Source organism: Coloeus monedula, assembly GCF_965178545.1.
Source record: "Coloeus monedula genome assembly, chromosome: 6".
In the NCBI taxonomy this organism is placed as follows: Eukaryota; Metazoa; Chordata; class Aves; order Passeriformes; family Corvidae; genus Coloeus; species Coloeus monedula.
The window spans coordinates 14,180,076-14,207,768 of record NC_138786.1 but is presented as its reverse complement, the minus strand read 5'-3'; the positions used below and the strand labels follow the sequence as shown (position 1 = coordinate 14,207,768).

The window sequence follows — 27,693 nt, the reverse complement described above, 5'->3', positions numbered from 1 at the left end:
CTGGGTCACCAGCTACTGTGCTGCAGGTTAGTCCTCTGCCTTCCATTGGTGGTGGTTGCAACTGGAACTCTCTATATTTATAGGCATTGTGACTTGAATGTCACATGCTGTCTTTTTGTACAGTAGACTCTATTTTGGGGAGGTGAGTGATTGATGTCCATGGCTTTATCCAACACAGAAGGCTGCTTCCATTATGCTTCCCGTGCTTATCCCTTCTCCTTTTGTGTTTGCTGCTTTATTAATAAGACTCTAAACTCCCTGTTTTGTGTGACGTGCACATTTAATGGCCTCATATTATTTGGGTAGGTGGGAGGCAGCATTCCTGTTTCCCAGGAAATGTTGAATTTAGTATAATGAAGCAACTTCACCCACTTGATAGTCTACTTGCAAGATATCCACAAACAATTTTGGAAAAGATATTTTTCCCTGGTATAAGAACAGGAGAGATGCGAGAAAGTGTTTTCTAGGAGCATTTTTTTGTGTGTATTAATGACTGGAAGAGGACAGTGAGGCACAACTGTTTGAAACTAGTAATTTAACACTCTCCATTTCTGGAATAGTCTTGGAAAGAGTTGCGCATGAATGAATCCTCGAGAAAGTTGTGGTTTTTACAGTGAATTAATTTTTTTAAAACATGCATGATTTACAAAACATTTTAAAATGTTATTTTTGCTTCTATTTTATAAAATTTGTCTTCACAGATAAGCTTTCAGGTGTTTCTTGCTGCACTATATCAAATGTGAAGTCCATTTTGAGGAAAATAAATCTGTTTTCCTTTAGCCCTGATCAACACCGTAGTCTGAATTTGCAGTAATTATTTTTCAGTATAATTGCTGAAAATTCTTTCTCATGAAGTCTAGGGGTATATAACAGTCTGCCTCATAAATATGTATAAATAAATATATATAAGTCTTATATCACAGAGGCACTCAGAGGTTTTTAATTATATCACTTTGTATGGCTATAGACATTTCAAAGCTCTCCTTTGTGCTCTCTGTTAAAAACATATTTTATTTCTTTTGAAGTCTGTGTGATATACATACTAGCAATTAAAAACTCAGCTCAGGCTTTGAGACACAAGGTCTTCTTAATTAAAACTCAAACAAAAGCTACAAGCAGAAGCCCCACTATATGATTAAGGTCTAAAGTGTTATGATACATTAGAATCATTGTTAACTGCTAGGATTTAAAAAATCAATACACAGGAAAAAGAATCAACTGGTTCCAATTAGTGAAACCAATGAAAACATCCAACAAAACAGCACAGCCCAGAACCCCTACACCCAAATCCTCAAGAAATTGGTCCTGATTAGGAATATACCACAGGCTATAAAGGTTTCTCATAGTGAATTTATTGCCATGATCCAATGAAGTGATATATTTAGTTTTGTGTTGCAGCTCTCCAGATCAGAGCAATACTTTTTGTTTTGCCATTACTTCAGCATTTTGTGTAACATGGTACAAGGGCTATGCTTCCAGGTCTAACCTGACCTTCTAAATTAAAACATTTGAATGCCTGAATATTTCATAAGCACTTCCAACAGTTAATGTTTGCACGCCCTTTAGTTGTATTTGCTTGAAGAAAGTAATGGATTCCAAAACCGAAAATATTTTGGTTAAGCTTACCAAGCCCCATAGTATCTATTTGTTATGGTCAAGATACCAACACTCTTAGACTAATCAGCAGTGTGAAATAGACTAAACTATATTTTCTTATGTCTTTTTTTTTTTTTGATATGAAGTATGTTTCTTCAGATTCTGGATTTAAACAGACATATCCCCAGCTGTACAGACAGAGGGTATTTCTGTGGAAGAGATTGGACTGCTCACTGTACATAGTGCTAGTATTTAAATTATGTACATGTAAGTCTTGGCAGGATTGAAATTGTGTTTATCACATTAAAAAAAGCCAAATATTTTTTGTTGCTATAGTCTTTTGGTGAGAGGGTTGTATTTCAGTGGCACCTCTCACAATCATGCCTGCTTCTTATATTGACAGTGAATGACAATTGCCATTTCTAGTTCTTAAAACTCCAGAACTATAAATTACACTGTAATCAACCTTTCACGTAAATCAAGTTTTCCATATTGTTGAATATATTTTATAAAAATCATCAAGCAGGATGCATGTCCTTTAGTTCCAGGCACACAATGAATTTTTTACTTACCACAATCACAGATATCTGTGTGTTTTTCCTTATCAGTGTATATTTCCAAGCTTAGAAAGATTCAGAGGTCAATGTATGAACTCTGTACTACACTGAAATCAATATGACAGCTCACTTGAATTCTGGGTTCTGTGAAATGTGTCCCAAATAATGTAGTAAGAAATAGTATCAACTGTTCATGAGAAAAAGCAACAAGATGGATAATGATGCTAATAATAAGGAACTGAAACGGCAATACATTTCTTTTGCACGTCAGAACAGACTGCCTTCTGGAATATGATCCATTCTTTATTTTTACAATTAGTGACAAGAAAATGTATCATATTAAAATGTGTTTATTTTCAACTGCCATCTAATTTTTTTTGCTGCAGAAAAGAGGTTGCCTATAAACTAAAAATTGCAGGTCGGTTTTCTCCACTTATTCCTCAAAAATTTACCATTTTCCTCTGTTGGGAGGTTGTTTTGGTGGCATATACATATATATGTATTGATTTTCAGTATAACAGTCATTGCTTTTTGCACTAAATACAGAGCCTTTAACTGCAGTAGAAAGGCTTCTATACTGAAGAATGTATCACTACTAGGAACTTAGCACCTTCTCTTCTGAAAGTGGATGTCAGTGGCAAATTTCCATTTGACTCCAGTCCCAGCTTAGTCGCCAATGAAGTTTCTTACCTTTAGCAAAATAAAACTCCTGCTGAAGACACATATACAGTCTCTTATGGAAAAGAAAATGCATATGTAGGAGTTTGCACTGCTAAAACAAAAGTGGAATCTCCATTTCTTGCTTCATCACGCTTCAGTGCTTTCGGCTTTTTGTCGCTGTAGACTTATAAAGTTAAATTCTAACAAATTGATGAATGTTAGCATTTATCTAGAAAAATACATATAGGGACTGTACTGAAAGGACTGAATTTGGTCAATTTGGATTATGTGGAAACCTCTACATGTACTTTTATCAGACTTTTGTTATGGATGTTTTGTATTCAGGGAACTTTAAGTGTCAGATATAAAGAACACACTGTTCTGCAGCATCCTGTCCCTGGACACTGTTCAACCTGTGGAAGGGTGTAAGGAAAGGGCAAACATACACTAATATTTCCTCAGTATACTCTTCCAATTTCCCATGAAATATGATTAATGGGCTGCTTGATTCAGAGGTGGTAATTCGGGTTTAATGACCCTTGATAGAATTATCATCTATGAACATGTCCAATCACTTTTGAACCCTTTAACAGCCAGCTGCAGGGTCTATGGGGATAAGCTCAGCAGTTAGCAATATGCTGTATATTTGCACCTAGTAGCTTGTAGGTGTCCCCTAGATCTTAGAATGGACATTTTTAGAATGAACTGTTCCGTGTTCATGTTCTCTGTTACTCTGTCTCTTTTCCAGGTTGAAAAGTGAAAATATATTTATTTATTCTTTGTGTGAAAGCTGTTCTGCACTTTGACCACTCTTCTCAGCCTTCTCTGCAGTTAATTTGGAAAGAAACCTCTTGCATAAAATATGACTTTCTGAGCAGCATCAAACTTTGGCACTGATTAATGAGAACCTTTGTGGTAATTCTTTTCACTTCAGTTGGTTTTAAACTCCGTTTCTGAATAGGGAGTTTTGTCTTGAAGTGGGATCTTGATGTGTAGATACTGTGTAGTAGTGAGGATATCCAGATGATATCAAAGATATCAGATTTTTTTCCTGAAGAGATACGTAAAAATACCTTACTGGGAACTCAACAAACTGTGGACCCTGAGGCAAGTCAGAAATGTAATCTGTAAAACTCAAGGCACATAGATAGAATTAGTACTAAGAAAAAAATGAAGTAGGAGCACGTTTAGTAACTCCCCTGCAACTGAGAATAGCAAGAACATAATATGCAACCTGACACACTGCCTCAAAAGCCTAAGCTCAATGAGGAATAGAAGAAGAAATACAAGAAGGGTTGTCCCTGTCCCCTCTAAACAAGTTGACCTTTCAGAAGAGGTTAATTATCAGTGTTTCTTTCAAGATATCTTGATTTGTTTAACTGTGTCACCTCACTTTGGATCTCACCAATGACATCTGACAGTTTTCTGCCAAAGGGCAAATCTAGCAAAACTGGGCTCATTTTCCTCGTTTTCACCTCCTCCTGCTAACATTAAAGTGATTTCAGGTTAATGATGATCCCCTTGCTCTAATCAGGTCATTGACAATAGGGTCCCCTTTCTTGGTGTGTGAATTGATATCAATTCACTATGTCTCTTCTGTTTCTTCCTCAAATATTTATGTTGGATTAAAGTAAATAACCAATTTTGTTTATTTGTTTTCCTTTGTTCTTGCATGATTTGTGAATAGAGAAAGCTTTCAAACAGTATAAAGCTGTAGTCCCATCAATCAATATCAACATATGAGTTTTAAAGGAAATAGTTGTATTGAAATATTTTCCATAAAAATTTGTCTGAACAGAGGAAACAGAAACCTATTAAGGATGTAGCCTGCCCTGGTCCCATGAATTCATCATATGTATTACCCTCTGTAATAATAATATTAATAGATTTATAGCCAGGCAGCTTGATCAGATCTGGTTCTCTGTCATTAGCTCTCACCCTAGAACCATGTTATTATGGGCATATCTTTCTTATACTTTTTTCTTTAAATTGCTGTTAGCTTAACTCACATATCCTAATATTTACCTTAGCCTGTACTGATGTAATTTAACAAAGTTTAATATTAGACATATTATCATAAATGCTGAAGAGTTATCCAAGATTAAGCTGAGACCTGTTCAATAGCTGCTTAAAATTTGTTGCCCCATAGATGGTAATGAGAGGCTAACGCACTCATGTTGGGAATGAATCCTCATGTCTATTAAGATTTGTTTGAACAGGTTTCCATCACAACAGGTGCACAATTACTTTATGAGTAAAATATTATCAGCCTTCCAAATTAGCCAGGGCAAAATGCAAGTTGTCTGATTAAATAATCAAACCCAATACTTAAAATGCACTTGATTTCCACAGGAATTTTAAGATGCTAAGTCCCAGTCTATCAGTGAAACTGTGATTGTTTGCAGCATGCAAGTAGCAGCTTGTAGAGTATCCTGTTTGGTATGTTTTACATAATTCACCCTACATTATACAACACAAAACCACGAAAAAAGCATATAATAATGGGTTTTACTTCTAGTAAAACAATTTTAGTCTTCCAATGAAGGTATTATATTGTGCATTAAAATCAGAAAAAAAAGTGGGCCTCTAATGGAAAATAGTTTGAAAGTGTTCTGCATTCAATTAGGAGGCACACCAGTTTGGAAATACAAACCCCAATGTTCTTTTAAAATAATTTAGTTTATGAAGAGGGCGGAACTAGAGGAAAATCCTCTGAGTCTTAAGTGCGGCTTACAGTATAGACATCACATATGTCACCAGATACTGAATAGCTTAGCAAACACAGTAACTCAGAGACCCAAGAAATGAGTCAAATCTGAAACAGTAGGTTCACCAGGAAGGGAAAATTTAGCAGTGCAGCTGTCAGGCACAGATTATGTACAGGTAACTGTTTGTTTTTGTATCTGAACCTGTTTGTCAGTCAAAGAATGCTATGAATCAGGAGATGGGATCTCAAATACAAAACCACAAAGTCAGAGACAGCATCTGGAGGAACTCCAAGCCACAAAAATTAGGGAAGAAACACAGAGGGAACAAAAACTGTAAATGCTTGCATGGATTCTGCCTCTATATACATTGAATTTAAATAATTGTGTTGATACATCAGTAATAATAATTGCTGATAAAAATTATAGTCCTTATTTTGGGCAGCAATATGTTTTACTAAATGTGAAATTAAATGCAATTTGTATTAATTAGGGATAATATGAAAGTATGTAAGCGGTTGACATTTCCGATATTTTTAAACACACTACTATGTGTGAAGATAGATCTTTTGCATTTGTTTTGACTTGGAAATACTGTAGATTGATATATGCCCCCAAAGTGTTCTGTTGACATAAGATCCCCATTCTAAACCCTGAGATCAGAAAATTATTTATGGTTCACTGTAGTTTGAAATTTAATTATGGGATTTGATCTTTGATGTAACTGTTTAGTAGACAATTGTAGTTCTCCCTGAGAGATGGAATACACCCTTAGTATAGACACTAAACCAAAATCTGATGTTAAATTGCAGGTGGCGTGCTCAGGTTGCAAGATTTAAGAAGTCAGTATAGTGTATACAGATATTTTATGCAGGCTTATACAAATAAGTTGTTCCAAATGTCAGGAAATTTACAGATGTCAAATCTTGATTGATAACACCAAAAGAACAGATTTATTAAGGAAGGTAAAGAAAACGAAATGGGCATAGCTGTTCTGTGGATTTGTTTTTCCAGATTCCTTAAGAATCATAAAGTGTCTTTTAACTTGTAATTGAAAGTTTTACCTTCACTGCCTTCCTCTGGTACCAGGACACATTTGCATATGGATTGTTGGAATTCTGCAAGAGTTGCAGGATGACTGTGGATGTTCTTTTAGGGGCTGTATAGAATAGAGGTTTCCTACTTCAGAATACATTAATAAATTAATTGACCCTCTTATCTGTCTTTATTTTGTTGTTGTTGTTGTTGTTTTCTTCCCTTCCCAGGGGTTCTATAGTGTAATTTTGGATCTCTTTGGCTCAACAGCCAAACACAGGGTGCCCATTTCTGAAGGATAAGGGTTTCTCTAAAAAGAAATACTTAATCCTATCAGGTTAAGGTCTGCCATTTTTCAAGATAGCAATGATTGACAAAGGCACTTTGTGTCTCTGCATACTCTCAGGAAACATATCCCACCATCAGACAGATATCAGCCCTGGGTGCCGAGTGGGACATAGTGAAAATTTTCCCTCTGCTGACCTGGAAAAAACCATAGTCATCTCCACACATAGCTAAAGTTCAGTTAACTTAATAGATAGGTGAGGTTCTTCTCCCACTTTGCCTTTTCCTGTTCCCTTCCATGTGTATTGTGCTCAAAACCACTGAGAAAAAACTCTTTTCTGAATTATAGTTGCAAATACTGAAAACGGCTATGGTGATCAGCAGGAAATAATCCATGACAGAATACATGTGTTAATTGCTCATCAGCTGAATCTGCCATAAAAAATTCACATGATGATATCTATGTCTGTGTAAAATATTCAAATATATTAAAAACATAAAAATTAATACAAAGTTCAAGTTTGGAAGTGAAGGAAAACTGAAGACTGATGTATTGAAAGTGAGTGGTTTTAACTAGTTTTTATGGAATAGTTTTCACAAAGGACAAAAGTGTTCCTTCCAATAGGCTCACTCCAACACCTACAGAATGATTAGATGAGGCCCTGAACAACCTGGTCTAGTGGAAGTTGTCCCTGCCCATGGCAGAGGTGCTGGAATGGGATGATCTTTGAGGTCCCTTCCAACCCAAGCCATTCCATGTTTCTATGGTCTCTTAAAGGAGAACACTGCTCTTATCAAAGTCAGATCATGCAGACCAGCTGGCATCACCACTTCCAAGGCTGAGACGGTGGCTCCTGTTCAAAATGATAACATTCACAGACTCAGTTTTGAAAGAGTTCATTTTCTGCAGTTCAAGAACTCAAGGTGTGTTATATTTGTTTAATGATGATCTTGACTGACAGCTAAAAGAAGGGAAATGGTTAAAAGATACTGTGAGAATTAGAAGGTTAGCTGGTAAACTAGGTAATGCTTTTGCCATCTGTACCTATTCAGGCTTTTAGAGGCTTAGTAATGCTATTTTTTGTCAGTGTTAGCTATGTCATAGCAGGTGTAGAGTTGTCGAGTTGGTTAAGCAACTGAGGGTTACTCCTTCCTAAGCTAAATTAATAAGTAAAGCAATAATGAGTTCTTGACCTTTTTTTTTTGCAAAGGGAAAGAAATGTGAAAGAGTGTGTATGAGTGTTGCCTTTTAAATGCATTTAAATGTGTTGTCTTGTATTCATTCATCCACTTATGCAAGGTGGCTGTCTTATGCAGACTTCTGTCTGTAAATGTTGAGTCCATGATAGAGCTGAAGCTGTGGGCTTAGCTTTACTGCAGGCTGCTGATGTCTCCTAAATGCAGGACATTTAGGGTACACAAGAGCAGGGAAACCTCATCTTTCCTATGGCATATCCAGCCAAGGCTCCTAGGAGGAATTTGAAAATTTCCATGTGAATGAACTCCATGCCACTTGGAAGTTCCCAAAGTGCTACTGAGTTCTAGAAAGTGATATCTAAATATCCCAAGTCCTCCAGCAGTCTTTCAACAGTATTTCTATTTATATTTCTGTTTATTTTAATACCCTGAAACAGCACAATGTATTGATGGTTATACTTTAGAAGTTACTTTAAGGATGCAGTAGAAAACATTTGTTGTCCTAAGTTTATTACCTGTGTGAAACTCAAAGTGAGCAACTTTAGGTTTTCACCAAAACCTGTCAGCCCTAAGCCTAAGGTATAGACCATCGCACAGATCCAGGTTCTCATGTCCACTGGTTGGTGTTGCACATCAGGAAAGTAAATGAAACTACTTCTGTGTTAAGGAAAGACAGTTGGCTGACCCACAGGTATGTATTTCCATACAGGAAAAACAAGTCTTAAAAAAAAATCATCAAGTACTGTATTTGAAGGGCTAAAGTTGCTACAAAAGAACTCAGAGAAAAAATAGAAGGGTGGTCTGTGGCATAAAGGGGAAAAACCAGCGTAATAGCCATTTGACTTCAGGAGTAATCTTAAATTCAGAACAGGAATGAGGAAGAACAGGGAAAAATTGTACCTTTGCACTAATAGTATCTCTCCCTCTGACTATTTTCTGTTCTGGGGCTTTCCAGATCCTGGTGGGGTTTGTGTATTTTGAAATAGTCAAATAGATTCCTCTTCCCTTTTCCAAGTACCTGTCCAGTCTGCCCTTGAACCTATATAAAACTCTGAGCCAGCATCATTTAGAAAGACATTCCACAGCACTAGTGTCCATTGTGTGAAGAACATCAGGATCAAATTAACTGAAAACTTTAAAGGTGATGTTATGAGATTCACACAAATTTATCTCATTTTTAAAAATAGTTTAAAATGTCATCTGAGTCAATGGGTCTTATGGCTTCAAATGTTTTTGAAAACGTGACCGTAGGGATATTTGCAATAGTAAGAGGCCCAAATCTCTTAAAAGACCTGGCCCAGAGACACCTAAATCTGAGAAACCCCTGGGAAAAATAACTGAGATTTTTGTGAGTGCAAAGAGATTGAAATTTTGATTTAAAATTTCTTTAAAATTCGTAGGTAGAAGATAACCACAAAATACACTGCTTGAGTTCAAAATGTTTTTGCAGTCACAATTAGCCCTCATCTAAGACATTATCTCAGCATCACAGTTACTCTGAAGTAACTTCTAAGAAACACTTCAGAAACATTGTGTCGAAGTGCAATAGGTGTGTTCTTCCAGGCAAAACTCTTTTTTTTTTTTTTTTTAATAGGACACTTAAAGGGGAAGATGATTAACTTTCAAAAGCAACTGAGAGTAGTCTCAGTAGAAATCTGTTTTCCCTGCTTCTGCTTGTTCTTTGTGTTTTTAGTTTGAGTGCCTTGTTAGGAAGGAAAAATAATGCTGCAATTGTGGCTGCTGTAGAAATAAAATAAGGAAAATGTAACCTGGACAGTATTAAGTGGTCTTAAGGAGAGAGAAACAATTAGAGGATCCTGATTTCTTAAATATACCCCAAATCTATTTATAATATATTGAATTAGAATGCTGTTATAGCAGAATTTAAAACCTCTTGGTATGTTTTCTGCATATTCCCAGTGCTTCAAGCTTTATTGTGAATTGTTGTAACACTGTGCTTAAGGTTCTGCTAAATTCATGCCTTTGAATATTGGATTATATCAAGACTTTTGAGCAGGCAGTGTTTACATTTTCTTTCTGCGTGATCCTATTTGAGTGGTAGAATACCTATGAAAGCACAAAAAATAACCTGATACCACTCTGGGTTGAGACTGTGAAGAACTTAATTAGCAAAGACTGTAGCAAAGGGCTGTGCTAAATATTTTGGTTTGTGATCAACTAGGTATACAAATAAATTGAATTAAGGAAAGTTCTAACTGCCCTTTAGTCGCTTCTGAGAACCATCTGGCTAAACACACTCATGCTTGTGGTTAGAGTATAATTATTTCAGAACACTCTTGGAATATGTGTGGAACTCCAGCCTGCACATGTAGACCACCCCCTTTATGCTCTGGTTAATGTGATTTAGGAGGTTTTTCTCTAGGTAGAAAACTTGTCTGATAATTTTGTGTTGTATTTACAGGAGCACAACAAGGTGGTCATGGAATTCTAATTTGCTCTGGATTGCATTATTTTCACTTAATTATTTATTTATAAAATAAACCTGGAGGGTACAAGAGCATAGTTTAATTGTTTGGTTTTTGTTTCTCATACCCAAGCAGTGCGCTTGTGGTTATTTCAAAAGACACAAGACCACTCTTATTTGTAGAATAAACAGGCTCTGCTGAATTGGTTTTACAGATTGTTAGGTTGCATGCAGCAGATAAGTAGCACTTTCAATTTATAACTCTTTGATTATGAACTAACTTTAAAATAATATTCAGATTCACGAGCCTGAAGCTGCCAATTTTGACCACCTAATGCCATTATTAATGAACATATCAATGGACCTCTTTCAAAGCCCACTGAAATGAGAGTAAATCCTTCAACTCACTTCTCTGGGCACATTCTAAATGTATAAAATGTTGTTGCTTTTCCATACATATCAAAGGCTTTCAACTAAATTGTCTCTTCTCAGATGAGGTAGGAAGTTTCTTCTTTACAGCTTCTATGATAGACAGGCTATGCTAATGTCCTTGTTTTGCAATAAACTTTGCTTCTTCATTACTTATCACCAGAGGCAATAAAAATCTTCAGAGGCAAATATAAGTTTTTCATTGATATACTTGTTTGTATTTGTAAGACATGAAAGATGAACATGTAATTAAGATCAAAATTAAAATTTATATTTTAAGTATATAAATCTTGCAGTACTAATACTCCTCATATTTATATTTAGACATTTCTGAGTTGTGTAGCTAATAATTACTAACTAAAAACTCATGGAAGTAACTTATTTAACAAGATATAAAAAGTAACTGCAAGACATCAGAAGTCAGGGTACATTTCACAGGGGCACATCTCCTCTCTTGTGTATATTGTGCATTCTGGATGCAGCAGAAGAAATGCATTTGGGTTACAATTTTCAGTATAGGAAAAGAGGCAAGATTGCTGAAGTGTTCTGGAGTGTGATCCTCAGTGTCAGCTTTAAGGCAAATGAGCCCAAATAATTGAATCCTGATATGTAAATCAATTAGCCTTTTGATAGAAAAGCTGCAGTGGCACCTATGGAAAGGATCTCTACCCTTCTTGCACCCACAGAGAAAATTTCTAATTCCTACCCTTGTTCTCGTAGCCCTCCCTGGCACACAGGTGGGTCAGCTCCACTGCTCCTTGCAACTAGATTAGCCCCACAGGAAGGCATAGTGATGAGATGTGGATTTTTCACCTGATTTGCATGTGTCCAGCTGCAGAATTACACACAAAAGCTGCCTGAAGTTCAACTGTCCCCTTTTCTTTCCATCACCCCATGGATGTATTTGTAGACATTAAAGTAAAGTACTCCTCACTATTTATAGAGAAGAATCACATTATTTCTTCAATACTGTGACAAAGAACAGAAAAAAATTTTAAACTCTCCTTTTCTGTAGCTTGCTCTTTAAAATTGAAAACTCAATTAAAACATATAATTTTTTTTTACCTTTCACTATTAATCCATAGTTTAGACAATGGAGAAGAGTGAAAAAATCCAAACAAAAGCTTCTTTTACATCATGGGCCTTTTTAATGAAAGATAAATAATCAGCTAAAGAAATCACAAGTAACTAGCTCCTGTTAGGTAAGGAAATTAATGTCATCTAATTCATATGAGCTGTACTCATCAAATGAGACATTAAGCAAACTTCCTCTAAACTCAGCTTCCTTCCAGCTACTTTTATACATGTACATATACAATTCTCTTTCCAGAATAAGATTAGATAGCACAGATATTCACTTTATCCCTGCGATTGAAAATACAAGTTTTAATTGGGGGGCTCTTCCTTCTAAATAAGTGCTTTTTTGCACTTGCATGGGAAGAAATACTAGTTTTAAAAGAATGAAAAATCGTGTATTTCTTGAAATTCTATCATGCTTACAAAATGTAAAAATAAGATTAATAGCACCCAGAAATCACTTGTTAAAGTTTAAATTGAATATGGAAACAAAATTACTTTTATCCAGCTCTGTATTGTTAGGAAAGAACAATCAATGAAATGGGGCAATTTCAAAATCAGTATTGAATTCTTCATTTAAATTTCTTTCTTCAGCAGACTCCCAATCTTTTTGTGTTGCTTGATAAGGTCCTACTTATTCCAGACTGTCATCCATTATGACTCTCAACACTGTAATTCCAAAGAAGACACTACCTATGATTGTATATAAGCAAAAGAAAATCTCATTTCACATCTAAAAGAGGATGTCACAAAAATTGTCTTACCATACATTTTACTGCAATGTTTTATATGAATATTAGAGATGGGTTAGCAGTCATATATCCAATCCTCCCCATCAAGGCACAGGGGCAAATATTAGAAATAAAATATTTTTTCTTCTTTTCTGGAAATGAAATTTAGGGATTTTCTATTGAATTCAAACATCTAAAACATTGCTTAATTTAATTATGATACAGTGAGACTACTAGTGCAGCAGAACTTCATTCAGCAAATATTAGGAATCAGAAAAGAAAAATAAAAGTTGAAAAAATTGTCCAGAAAACAAAACAATGTTTAGGAAAAAATGCCATTGTGTTGGAATTTCTCGGAAGCTGGTGTAAAAGGTTGGGCAGTATTTCTCTGTGTAAGCACTTCACTCTCAGTTTTACATTTGTAGTTTCACATTAAGCTGTAAACAGCTCACGGAGAGAGTTTGATAAGAAAGTGCATTTAAAATGTCTAATACTAAGTACACAGTTTTTTATGCCAAATGATGTTGTCAGGAAAAAGCAGTCTCAGACCTAAACCCGGGATTTTAGTAAGGTTTCTACATGGCCAATATAGTGAGTTTTCTAGAACCTGAGGTGAGGTTTTTTTGACATCTCTTTGACAAGTCTGCTATTGGTTCTTCTATAATTACAAAATTCAGCCAAAGCTGTTGAAAGTATTCCTGTGTTTTGGGCCAGGTTCAGAGATAAAATAATAGGAAAGGTGAACAACTGGCTTCCCTTAGTGTTTATGGGAACATGGGGATCAGCTCTCATGCCATTGTAAATACTGGGTGTTTCTATTGAAGTTTTTGATCTACAAGAATGTGTAGATAATCTGAAGGGAGAGTTAGACCTGCTGAGTTTTTAATCCCAGTGTAATGAAGAAGCAACAGGCATTGTGAACATAATTACTGAGGGACTTGATTTTTCTGCTATTTAGTATTTGTGTCCCATTATCAGAAGGAAAACCTTTGGATATCTCCATTTCCCCATGAGACTTCCCCTCTTTTGCTACATGACAACTTAAATCCTTGTAGAACTATTGGGTTGAAGTTAGTTTTACATCCCTTGCAAATGGGAAAAGTTAAAGCATTTAACTTTCAAACCATGTTTATGACGTTCATCTTCTTAAGGAAGACATTATTTTGACCTGCTATTTTTGCTTGTGCTTAATGTGTGTTCTCTGATAGGGAAAACAAAACCAATCTTGTGCTTTTTTCACTCACAATATTAATGTCCACAAGAAAAGATGGCAAACATCATCTGTGTGGGGATGTTTTCACAGAGAAGGTTCTGATCCTGAAAATTTATTCCCACTACGACATTTGAGTATTTTTGCTATCCTTATTAGCACAGTTCCTGATATCTCAGTGTGGATTCTTCTCCAGAAGAGGAACTGTTCTATCAGTAAATGATTTAGATTTTGTTTGTTGTTTTTTTTTTTTTGTCATTTCACTTTCAATACCTCTTTTATCTTGATTTTTTTTCTAATATGCTATTTCTGTCTATTATATGGCCCAGAAATGTGGTTTGTAGTCTTTACTGTTATTGTCAGCATAGCATCCTCCTCCCCTTCCCCTTCACGATCTAGGGAAGTACTGTCATCTGTATTTAAATGGGAAAATCTGAAACTGAAGGTCAGGATATTTTTTCAGCTCCCAAGTCCTGAGTGAGTGCCTTAAATAGGGACTGTCTTTATTTTAATTTGTATTTTTTTTTCTTTAAAAACATTGGAATTGAGCATTAGAGTCAATAACAATATTAATAATGTGAATTTTCTCTCTATATAATGCCACTGTGTTATTTTGATGTGCTATGCCCTGGGCTACAGTCTACTCAGTTAAGAAAACAAAACTACTCATTTTTCTCTTTATCTCATATTTTAGTGTTTGTATTGCTGTACAGATTACTCACAGCCTGTGGCCTCTGCTATATCATTATATTCTAACTCAACAAGAGCAGGTTGGCTATGAGATGTGGTTGAAATGTATAATATGCATTTCTCTGTTTATATCCAGCAATATCACATTTTTGCTACATAGACTCTGAACAGCTTGTTTTGATTACATATGAAGCTTTACTAAACCTAATGAAAACACTAAAGTATTCACAACCAAATCTCTACTTGCTGCTGAAAAACCCTACAAATAATTTATTCAAAAAATCATTGTCTTCCTTCCATGTGCACATGTATGAATTAACACTTAGTGTGTACTTTTAATATCATTTAGAGTGTAAATCTGCAAGTTCTTCTGGATTTAAGAGAAATTCTAAGAAATGAGCTGAAGTGAGTTTTATTTTTTTTTTAATTTATTTTTTAAAATAGAAGACAATAGTAAAATAGAATGGTATCTGTGAGATAGTAACAAAATCACTAAACATATTTAAAGTCCTCCAAGGCTTATAGATAGAGTTCTTCTTTTCATGTGTGTGAAAGGAAGTAAGGAGTCCAAGAGATTTGTTGGAATTCTGCTTTTTGCTGGGCACCGGTTTGGAGGAGGGGGAGGTTGAAGCTCTGGCTAACATCACATTCTTTCCTGCATTCCTGACGTGGATTACATTTTAGGACTCAACTGCAGATTCATCACATTGCTAAAATCGGTGCAACGTTTCACTGTGCTGCCCCATGAGCTGACCAGGCACTTCTCAATCCAAACCTTTGCCTAGCACCTTGCTTTGACAGCTATGGAGCTGTTTGGGAGTAACTTGGGAGCAGTTTCTGTTGGTTCAGTCACTGCAATATTTTTATTTTGAATGTATTGGTTCACTTTGATTGGAACTGTTGTGAAAAGCAGTCAAGGAAGAAAACCTCTGAATATAAGGCATCACTCAGGAAACACTTGAGAATTGCTAAGAAACGATGCAAGAGCAAGAAGTCCAATGAACATGTGAGAAAAAAAATTGTTATTTGGAGGAGCAAAGCTAAGGTACAAGCATTTGCTGGACATACTGATGCCTCAGTTGCCAGCAGGTGATGGCAAATCTTTAGGGGAAATATTCAACTGGATTACTACATACATTCTTGTGACTTGTTCTTAATGCAGTGTAAATGTTTTGGCGATTCATGATGTCTGAAGAAAGGGATAAATCCATCAAATTCTTTTTAGAAGGGAAAAAACATCAGAGCAGGACACTTTAGGTGGTCAGATAGGGTTCAGTTGAACCTGAACACTCAGAGGTGCCTGTGAGGGCACTTCTGGGCAGGGCCTGCTGACTCTATTCCAGCTCAGTGTCAGGCAGAGATCTGGGTGTGTGGATGGGATGAAAGCCTTGGGAGGAGCCAAACTGAAAGGCAATGGGTGCAGGATCCCAGAGCCTGGGAGATGTATGTGGGTATGGAGGGTCCCTGTCCTCGCCTGTCTGTGGCCACAGTGACATGGGACAATGAAGGGTTAGTATGTTCTCACTGAGCTGATTTCATATTCACTCAGCTATTCAGATGTTTTCTGGCTAAACAAAGACAGGACCATGATAAGTATAGAATTGTTTTAAAAGTCTGCTGTTTTGCAAATGATACGTGTTTCAAATTGCTCCCACCTAAGAAATTGCTGCAATGTTTGAGGTTTAGTATGTATGGAATTAGGAGAAAACCTGTGGACTATCAGTAAAGCATTTTCATCCTTCTCATAAAGTATAACTAATTTAAACTCTTTTTTGTTTTTCAAAATCTGACATTTTTCTCTACAGAAAAATTTCTGTAGTTCTTAATATTAATTCCCATTACTGTCTGTGGACATATGGTAATAAAATTTCCTTGCTCAAAGCTGAAAATGCAGAATCGTTTTGAGACATAAAGGGAGAGGAGGGATCTTACACCTTCCCAAGAGAAGCTATCCGGTGTGTTTTGCATGCTGGACATGTTTGCTGTGCTGCTTTCTGCACTGGGATGCTACAAAGCACAATGGGAGCATTTATAAAACTTTTTATTGACTAAGAACAGGACAGTAGCATATGGGAACACCAACAATTGCTAACTGATCATGAAATAAAGAAATTCCAGTATTCTAGTGTTATAAAAAGAAGGGGGGGGGGGGAAAGTCATTCAGAACTTAGTCATATTGGTTCAGCTGTTGTAACCAAAGACTGATAAGATAATAGGGGTCTTTGTGGCTGTTTTCTACTGAAATGCTTTATCTTTATGATACACTTGGGGCCCTTTAGAGTGGAAGCTTTTTAAACTGCTGCTGGAGTTAGAACTCAAATTAGATGCTGTTGCAATGGCAAGGGGGCTCCTTAGTCAGGCAGCCCTCACAAAGTGACTTTTATCTCTGAAGCCCTTCCATTAGATTGTTACTTTCTTCTGTTTTTTCTGTTTATTTTTGTTGACTTTCGCTGCCCTATTTTGTGGCATTTAGAAGGTGACCCAATCAAAAAAGGGTAAATGCTAAATGCTGGACAGAGCCTGTGAAGTGGAAACATCACAGTCCATCTGATGTGTGCTGCAGACTTCAGTGTTAGACAGAATGGTTTAACCAGGTTATCTCTGGGAACCTAAGATCAAATACACTTTCTTTTATGTCTAGCATTGTGTTTTTGCTTTCTTTTCAAACAATGACCATAAAGTAATAAAATCCCCTGCAACCTAACAGAGGAATTGAGTCACAAAGGCTTTTTTTTAAAGAAAGAAAAAGCTGAAATTTCTTAACTCAATTCAAAATAATTTTTGATCGTTGGTTGAACTGCTTTGGCTGATGATACTTTGGAACTGCAGTTATGTGATTTAAAGCCCTACTTTAGCGTTTGGCAAAATCCACACTTCTTTCTTGCATTACTGTCTCCTGATTTCATAAAAGTCACACCATGTGTTTGTTCTAGAAACGTAACAGGAGTAATAATTTGTGATTTATTAATTTCTATTTCCTGTAAGCGTATGGAGCAAAAGTTAGTTTAGATGCAGTGCATAAACAAGGATGTTATTTGTCATGCTTTACACTAATCACAGAATTCAAGAGAACCAATAATACTTTGCAGCTGTGTAGAGATTCCATGCAAAGGTCTCAAAGCACTTCAGAAACATTAACTAACCAGGCATAAAAACCTCTGATTGGTAGTGTTTTACTTCGTGTACATGTTGGGAAACTAAGGCAAGCACATTCAAGAACCCACAGTAATTTAATGTCACAGCTAAGAACCCTGCTTTAGCAAGCTATGGATCATGCCTGTAAAATTTTTGGTTTATTTATGACTCCAGTATTTTGTCTTTTATTCACTTGATAGAATATGTGGTTTTATCTAGTTTTCTTTTCCTGAGTGTCAGAGAGATTAGTTTAAATTATGCTGTGTAAGCCTAGAAGTCTATTTTTTGTTATGCCTGTTTCTTTTTTTCCCCTTACCAGCAGCTATTGCTCTGCCTGCACCTCATGACAGCTTGCCACAAGGACAGTAAAAAATTTAACATTGAAAAGCCTCCAGTGTTTTCTGACATGCAGTTACATTGGTATATAGACTGAATAGGTAGTAAAAGGTAACAGGAGTGTTGTAAGGTGGCAAACCAGTGGTTGATACAGGAACTATCATTGTATTGTATATCTAAGCTTACAGGATACTTGTTTATTTATTTATTTATTTATTTTTTTTGCACTACTTAAAGAAATCTAGGTAGATAAAATGCAGGATGAGGTTTATGATTTTTATAAAATGCACTGTAAGATACATGATGGTCTTTCCATTACTTTATGTAACAGAAATCATGTAGCATTCTAATTGGCTTTAAAAGATAGAGTTTTGCCACAAGCAGAATTTTTTCTAAATGTAATTTTAGACCACAAGTTGAACTCTTCTCTCTTTTTCAGCAGATTTATAGCTACTTTTTATTTTCCCTCTCCTGGTTAGATTGACCTATGACCAGAATTTCTCAAAAGTTCTCTTTGATGCCTTAGTTCTCTTCAATCTGAGTATTTTATCTCAGTTTGTGCTGAAATGCAAAATAAAGAGTAAAACAATAAGCACACAGGGAAAAATTAAAGTATTACTATGACCAGATTATAATCACAAAAGTGAGGATATATAACTGAAGTACTATCAAAAATAATAACAATTTTTTTTTGAACTTTTGATGAGACTGTCACATTTTCATTTTAAAAAGAAGTCCTTAAACACTATCAGCTTCCCACCAACACTCAAAATTTTAAATACTGCTGGTAAAGGGAGTCAATGGATCAAATTCAGTATATCTGTCGTCACTGAAATAAAGGCCCCTAAGAAAAATGTGTCAATTTTAAAGGTCTTTCCTAACTGAAGACCATTTTGTGATAGAGCCAAAGGTTAATAAAATCAGTAGTGAATGTAGCAATTTTACAGATAAGCTATTCACAACAAGTGTAGTTACTTGAATAAAAAGCTAATTCAGTTCTAAAATGCCACATGCAGTAGCAGTGAATAGCTGCTTTTAGGTGCTTTCTGGAGGAGGATAAAATACAGAATCACAGCACTCTTCTTTTCCAGCATCCCTAGCTGCCTGTAAATTGCTGTGAATGAGACTGTGGGCTGACAGGCTCTATTAAGACAAACTGCCTTTCTCATCGGAGAGATAAAATAAATCAGGTGTTTAGTCAAATTAAAATACTTCAGATGGAGCAGGCCCTGGGGAGCACTGATCCACCTGACAAATCTGAGAGAAACTCAAGACAGATGTGTTTTGGGGATAAGGAAGACCCCATGGAAAAAAATGCACTGCTGTCTTTGGAGTAAGAGAATAGGATTAGAACAGAGAGAGAGCTGTGGTATATAATATTTTATGGAAGCTGGCATATTTACTGTTTATTTTTTACTAAGTTTTTTGTTTTATCTGTTTTTATGGCAAATACATTTTACAGATAGCTGTATTTTTGTTTTATTTATAGATATTTTCAGTCAGCAGCAGAAGTTTATTTACTGGTAATGAGTTTAGGAATCTCATTGCTTGCTGCAGTAAGTGGATGCAAAACAGATGATGATGGCACACAGCTACTGATGACCTCTCTTGTCCCAGCCAGATCAGCTCAATCTGGTCTGCATTCTAAGCAAGTTGGTTTTTATTGGTATTTAAACTGTAAAATAGTGGTTGGGATTTTCCACTCTAAAATTAAATTATACCTCCTCCCCCTCCACACACACACACTGCTCATACAACACCATTCTCATCTTATGCTTGTTCTCGTCTTGAGCATTGCTTGGTTAGGTGTCCTGCAGCTTCATGGAGGTCTCGTGATTTTCCAGGAGCACAGTGTACATTTTGTGGTCATCAGTTCTATTCTGTTGTTGGATTACATAGCAGGGTACAAATTAAAGAGCAGAGTACTTTAAATGGGGTCATTTATTTCAGATGTGTTTCTTGGGGGGGAAAAAAGGAAAGAAAAACAATTGCTGTGAATTCCTGAATAAGAGCAGTAACTTCTGCCTGCTATTGTAAAAAAATCAGGGAAAGAAAAAAAGAAGAAAAAAAAAAAGATTATAAATTTGTGGCAACTTTATAAAATGGTTCTAAGAAACCCTAACAAAACAATTATATTTTGTAGCCTTAGCAGGCAGTCTTTGTGGTGGTTTTCTACTCATGTTATGAAGCAAGTACAACTACACAGGACAATATGAAAGTGCAGTGAGAGATTAATATCTGCTTTGGGCATGTAAAATATTTTATGACTGTAAGCTCAGGGGCTTGCATTATGATGCCAAAGCTGCTTGATGGATGTGAAAGTCTCAAGCTCCTGTTTCCTGGGTGGCAGTGGAGGACAATAAGTATCATTTGAGACAGCAGGTTGTTTCCCATTGGCTTTTAAAATAGGTGGGTGGAGTGGTTGATCTCTTCAAGTCACAATGGGCAAGGGAGTTTTTCTTTGGCAGAAGAATCTTTTACCCATGGAAATGGATTCAAAACCACCTAAATAACCTTTGAACCATAGTGAAAAATTTTCAGTTTAGGAGAGTTAAGGTGGGTCTACACTGAAGTTGCAGGTAATTGAACAGGTGTCAGCATAGAGCTCGGTATATGCTAAAGGATCCTGGCTAGGCAGTACTTTCAGTGCAGGCACTTTCCTGGCCACATGCCTGCCTAAGCTTACTTTCAAAAATTAATTTGTTGTTGTTTTTGTCTTGAAACAGGTTTTTGCACAGAGGTCTTTTATTGCTTCTGTCACTCATAGCACACGAAGGATTTGCAATAGCTTGGTCTGGGTAGTAGAGTGTCCTTCAGCTTCATGCATCCATCATACCTCTTGTGACTAAAGAAATCACTAAAAACCCTTTCTAGAATTTCTACTACAACAGAAGTTACACATTTTTCCTCTTCTGGAGACCTGTGTCACATGTATACTGAATGAAGATTAGGCATTGGAGGGTAGAGAAATATCATGTTGTTGGAAACTCTTTTAAAACTAAGATACTTAATAATGAATAAGAAATTGAATATTTTTAGTGCTTCGTGTTGCTAAAAGCAATCAATAGATGTACAGAAAATCAGGTACCCTTTGCTTCTGGGTGTTTGCTTTGTTTAGAGTGAATGACTTAAGCCATGCAGTTTCTTTTTTTCCATATAAAGCAATCACAGACTGAGGTTTTCTTGTATGCTGCATTTGCAAATGAAATTCTGTGTTAAGAATCATACTGGTCCTATCATAGCACAATGTAAGTAGTAGAGAATTTTGGCTTTGTCACCTTCTTGGCAGATGCCTGTTTTGTCTCCCTTCTCCTTATGAAACCTGTCAGCCTCTTTCTTCTCTTCCCTAGGAGGTATCCATCTTACTCCTGGGAAGAAGGTGAAGTCATAATTTTGTGACAGTTTCTCCATTCTCTCCCAGGTCCTGTTCCTCACACATTTTCTTCCTCTTGGAAAGTGCTGTAACTTCGTTATCACAGTCCTCCATTGTGAGCAGAGGAAAGGAAGTTTGTGAATACCCTCTTTTGTACCGCGTCTCTTGTCGTTGTGGCAGACTACAGACCTGAATAATTCTTGATTTGGTTTTCTTCTTCTTTAATTTTCAGTTCTGCTGTACAACATAAACAGTTGTTTAATTTATCCCACTTCCAACTCTAAACATCTTTCAGATCCTCTTCCAATATTCCTGAGCTTCTACCTTGCTGTACTTATACAATCTCTCACAGAACTGTGGGTCTGAAGTGCTCACACAAGGAAATGTATTGTATGGCTCAAATACAGGAACTGACATTGCTGTTTCTGACAGAGTAATATATTCCTACATAAGACGGGATATTTTCAGATTGATTTGGAAAAGGACCCTGTACTCTCCACTTATGAGACCCATGCAATTTACCCATAAACAGTCCATTAAGCATCATTAGTGGAAAGAATAAATGTACCGTAGTTTCATATTAATTAAGTGCTCTCTGTAGAGTAAACTTTGAAAGTTAAATGAAAATTCTTAAGCTATTTTCTCAGGTTAGCCATTTCTCTTGGGGACAAGTAAAGCTCATTTTTAGTACACGTTCCACAACCAAAACTTGCATTTACCTAAATGACCTAGCAGGTATGTGGGTATTTTGGAGAAATGATAAAAAAATTCTTAAACTGCTTCTTGCATCAAACAGCATCTTTTCAATTCTTTTTTATCATTTGTACATACTTGGGGTGAAAAAACAACAAAATATATGAAGTGAGGGAAAATAATAAACTCTGAATGTATTTATCACAGTGGGCAGATTTAGATGGAGAGGATAAAGGGATTCATCCAGAAAAAATCCCTGTCAGAAAAAAGGAAATATTCTACACCTTTTTTGCTCCCATTTCTGCTCCTCCCCTGCTTAGAGCACAGCAAATCTATGCGTTACATTCTTTTGAGATTTGTTAGTAGAAAACATATCCAAGCTGCTGTTTGACAAAAAGCACGTTGGTGATGCAGCCATTTTTGGGGGGAGTAAATATTGCTTTGTAACTCTTGTCTACCTCATATTTACAGTACATCTTTCCTGCACGTTTAGGTACACCAGAAAGCCTGGCAGAAAAAGAGCGACAGCTCTCTACTATGATCACCCAGCTGATCAGCTTACGGGAGCAGCTCCTGGCTGCCCATGATGAGCAGAAAAAGCTGGCAGCCTCACAAATTGAAAAACAACGGCAGCAAATGGACCTTGCTCGCCAACAGCAAGAACAGGTGAGGCTCCAAGAAAGAAACCCATGAAAATGGTTCACACAGAATGCTTAGCACAAACACTGTTCTGCCTGGTGTTGCTTCCTTTCATGTTTTTTGTTAAAAGAGTTTAAATATCCACAGAAGTTACATATTTTTTCCAGAAAGAGGAAATATTATAGGACCCTGAAAAAAAAAAAAAAAACCAAGGGAGGAGTGGATGACAGATTTGACAGTTGTTTCATGCACTGAGATGCAATTTTGAGAGTTATGAACAAGCCAGACTGTAACCACTATTTAACTCTTTCTCTTTTCGACAAGAAAACAACTAAACAAAAACCCTTAAGCATACTCAAACCTTCAAATATCTTGTACAAGTAGGGTTTGATTTGTTTGTTCAGGTTGTGGAGGGTTTTTCTTGTATTTTTTGTTGTTGTTGTTGTTGTTGCTTTTTTCTTGATTATTTGTTTGTTTTAAAGATGCAGTTGTCCAAAGAGTTGTCCTCTTCTCATTGAACAAAAGTGCAACAACAATGATCCCATGCACTAGTCCCCCAGGCATTAGATCAGACAGATCCAAATTAATGTGTGGTTTTTAGGAATCTGACATTATTACTTGAATTATCTTTTCAGTTAAATATATTTTATAGGATATATACAGCAATGTATGCTCTGTTGATTTTAATGAGTTGTGACGTCTGGTATTTTATGTGCTTGGGTATTTGCCCACATGTAGGAATATGGACTCATCCCCTAATGGAAAATAACATAAAGGAACACTGTAAAAAATCAGAAGTTAGAATGTCATTTAGCCATCTAGAGATGACACAGTAATTAACTATTGACACTTGTGAATAAGCTAGCACAAATTAATCTTGACACATTTGCAGACGAGTGATATCTTACAGTGAACACTTTGTAATTATATTTCAAAATGAAAATTAAATGACACTTAAAACTAGGTTGTCATGCTCAATGAAGCGAGCATGTAGCTCAACCGATAGGCAAATAAAATTCAGAATTTGAGCCACATGGTGCTTGTGTACCCTACTTTACTGTGTCAAGCCTATACATCAAGACAGTGCTATGGTAATTGCATTGCAGGGTCTTGGGTACATTTCCTATCACAGTGCTGCTCCAGCTAAGAGGAAGCTTTGAGATTAGATGCTCCCTGGTATATTTCTTGTTTTCATCAGGAAATGCCTATTCAAATGGTGCTGTGTTGTACAGGCAGGTACAAAAAGCTGTTCACAAGCAGTCAGAACCCGGGCAGATCAGTTACTTTGCACATGTAAACAAAAATCTCCTCTTTGTCTTGGCTATAGTTTACCATGTTAAGCTGCAGCCAGGTCACCAGCAGCTCCAAACAACACTGGATGCAGAGTACTGTGTACCTGTGAAAGAATGATATAGCACTGATACAGAATGGCCCATGATGTAGCTCCATGATCTGCCTCATTTCACTGTGAAGCTGCAAATGGGGATCATCTTTTGCCTTTGCTGAGACTTTAGCAGTAGGGGAAATGTGGGCATAAACCTAACAGACCTCATCTTTAGTTACAAACACTGCACTTCTAGGATGGAGTCACACAGTTGGTGTGTTACTCATTAAAAATGGTAACTCCAGCTCTCATACTGGTTTTAAATATTCCATATAACACTGTCCCCATCAGGGCTGTTTCACCAAGCACAAACACCACATCTGGCCACTGTGCTGACAACAGATACCTGAGGCCCTAGGACCTGCCCCTGGGCTACCTGGGCACATGCACTGCCAGCTCTCTTTGAATTCCCCTTTTCACTCACACACAAGGGTCTGCTCTTTCAGTCTTCACTCACTGTATTTTATTGACTTGCTTGGGAGGTTCATCCAGAAATATTTGAACACCAGACTCCTGAAAGGAGTTTGAGCTCTGTTACAGGCATTGGTTTGCTTGACTCCATTTTCTTGTAGCCCTTTGCCTTCATCCAGCCCCAGAATCTTGTGGACCTTAATTTGTCTCCTTGAGGCCTTGTACAAGACTTAAAATATGTATGAATTTTGTGTTGATTTCTCTTACAAAAGTGAATTTTAACTGAAAAACATTACAGAGTTATTTCCATGTGACAGTGAGAGAGAAAAGAAATGACAGCCTTAGTCTCTGTGTGTGCACAATTACAAGCTGTTAATATGTGACTGCAAATTCTTTATGAGTTAATCTGGACAGTTTTCACTAAAACGATGTGATTGTTTATTTCCAAACCAACCTTGATACATTCCTACCATTTTTTTATCATAAAAATATTTTACTTAACTTTCTCTGTTTATAACTGAGTAAGTGTGCTCAGAAGATGTTGGGGAAGGACACCAGGAGGGTTTTTGCTAAAACCAAAACAGTGGATTTGAGTGACCAAAATACCTTTGTCACCAATTCCTTGCTGTTTTATGTGATTCCTCTGCTCTAGATAAATATTTATAGAAGGGGAAATTATACTTAAGAAATGAAGGTAGCAGAAGTGCTGAGGCTGGGATTTCCAGGAAACACAAATCTTGTCCTCATTTTAGTCTGCTGCACAGTTACCCTTCCAAAGCAGAAGTCCAGTTGTTCCCCCAGCTCACTGTGGCTTCTTCCCTGTGGCTGCCATCCACATCACTCATTGCAAGAAGCAACTCTGTGGTCTGAGGGCTGGAGCCTATTTCCCTTCTGCTCTAGCATGCTGATTTTGTTGGAATCAGGGAGGTAGATAGGGTATCTGTAGCAAATTCTCAACAGTGTCTTTGTGTTCCCTACCCTGAATATTTGCTTTTCTCCATCTATGTTAGAGAAGGGATAGAGTGAACTTTTACCCTTCAGATCCCTTAATGAATCTACCAAATGAGGGTAAGAATACCTACATATTTCATAGGGCTGTGTGGAGGATGAGTTACCGAGCACCAGGTACTGCTTTTACACAGAATAAGGCTCTGCTTCCTTAAGCGGCTCCAAGGATGATTTTTGAGATTTGCAAGAGAAATAATATGCTGCTCATTTTGAAGGGAGTCAGAGAAGCTTACCCTAGGAGCTTGTGCTGAATAGTGAAGCATCTATAAACACTAGCTAAGGCTCCAGTTCAGCAAAGCAGGAAAATGTATGTTTAACCTTAAGCACCTGCGTAATCCCATCCCCATTCAGAAAAGCACTTAATTTTAAGCATGTGTTTCATTCCCATTGTAACTAACAGTAATGCATCATAGTTAAAGATCACCACAGGCTTAAATGCTTTGTTGAATAGTGATGAGATTATTCACAGGCACACAAATAAACTTATGTTTCTGTGCTTTTCAGAGTCAAGGCCTCAGTGCTTAAAATACATATTTCTTACTTGCTAACTAGATTTTTATGTTGCATTTAAATTTACCTCTAAAAGATGCCCCATTTAAAAAAAAGTTAATATGCTTAATAAAAATATAATAAAGAATAACAAATATTATGGGTTTTGGTCAATAGTGTTGACACTTTAATATTGCTGTTTTAATTTAATAGAAATTTTATTTGTAACAGATTGCAAGACAACAGCAGCAACTTCTGCAACAGCAGCACAAGATCAATCTACTGCAGCAGCAAATTCAGGTCAGTGTATTTTATTGCTCTCTTCTGATTATACTTAAGTTCCATTTATGGAGAGGGAAGGGTCTAAAATAAAGCAGCCACATGCTTTACTAACAAGCCTCAGTAAAGACGCTCTTTATGGGAGTTCCTTGCGTCCCAGAAAATTATTGTCAGACATCTTTTTTGGTGTAAAGAACTTTAACAGGCAAAGTTTTCTTCTGAAAGTTATGGACTATTTTTAAATCTCACCATCTTATCATAATTCTGAAATCTGCAATCAGTTTGACTTGTATTGTGTGAAGTAAAAGCAGATTCCCAATCATTGTTGGAGGAATTCTGTGTTCTACAAAGACAAAATTGAGACATCAAAGCAGTATTAAGTCCCTGGCACCAGTGTGCTCATGTACAAAGACCCACAGGTGTATGTTTTCCAGGTGCCTTTGGAGTAATTATACCCTTGTGGATCTGGAAGTATTCTGGAGATATTTAATTATCTGTACTTGTATGCAGAACATGGTTCAATTTTGTGCAAGTATATGTGGGTAGGGACTGACATGGATGTAGAGGCATTGTTGGCATGTCACTGTAATACCTTCTCTGCTTCCCACTTTGAAAGCATTTCCATGGGCCTATTCACTGATTGAAATATTTCAATTTGGTCTGACAGATGATTGTGCTGCCAATCACTTATAAGCTTGGGCTATCCATTTCTTTTCCTTAATTAGCTGATTGCTATGTTACTAGATGCCAAAACTGAAGTTTTTCTTTCCCTCATCCCAAAGGAATGCTTGTAAATGCTTTTGAAAATGTTGTAATGCAGTTTCAGTTACACTTTTAAGGAGTTTATTTAACAAATATAGATGTGTTAATACCTCGTATGAGAGACACAGTTGAATTGTAGAGCACTGTTATTGTTGTTGCCTATTAGAAGACTGTGTATTCATATTAGGTGTGCATCAAGGATGGAAGAGATATTAAGAATAGTGAAAGGAAAAATGCACCATATTCTCTAAGTATTATTTGCAAGTCTGACTTCAGAGAGCAAAGAATAATGTAAAAAAATCTTTATTTGGCATAAAATCTAAGACTGAAACCTAGCTAAGTGTACAAAACAGAAGAGTTATCTGCTTGAGAAATTTCTAATTTTAAAAATTCCTTTAAAGAATTATGAAAGAAGAATTACAACTAAGTATTTTTTGTTTCTGCTTGGAGAATTGTAGGTATGTTTGGCTGGAGAGTATCTGCTCTGTAGTAAAAAGTTCAAAGGTACTTCATGTTTCACTTCAGTCAATACTTTCCAGTAGCTTTACCCTTCCACTGTCTCCAGGGAAATGTGGTCTTAGAATTCA

The 27,693-nt window shown here is 36.5% G+C and overlaps 1 protein-coding gene across 8 annotated transcripts in view; it reads left to right on the top strand.

Annotated features, from left to right (window-relative positions):
• Positions 1–27,693, top strand: part of SOX6 (SRY-box transcription factor 6) — a 368,589-nt gene that overhangs the window by 198,906 nt on the left and 141,990 nt on the right. For all 8 annotated transcript variants that reach the window (XM_082283580.1, XM_082283584.1, XM_082283585.1 and 5 more), the window contains 2 exons: positions 22,628–22,800; positions 26,297–26,365. In XM_082283580.1, coding sequence (XP_082139706.1) covers positions 22,628–22,800; positions 26,297–26,365 — 242 coding nt within the window. The remainder of the gene's footprint in view (positions 1–22,627; positions 22,801–26,296; positions 26,366–27,693) is intronic.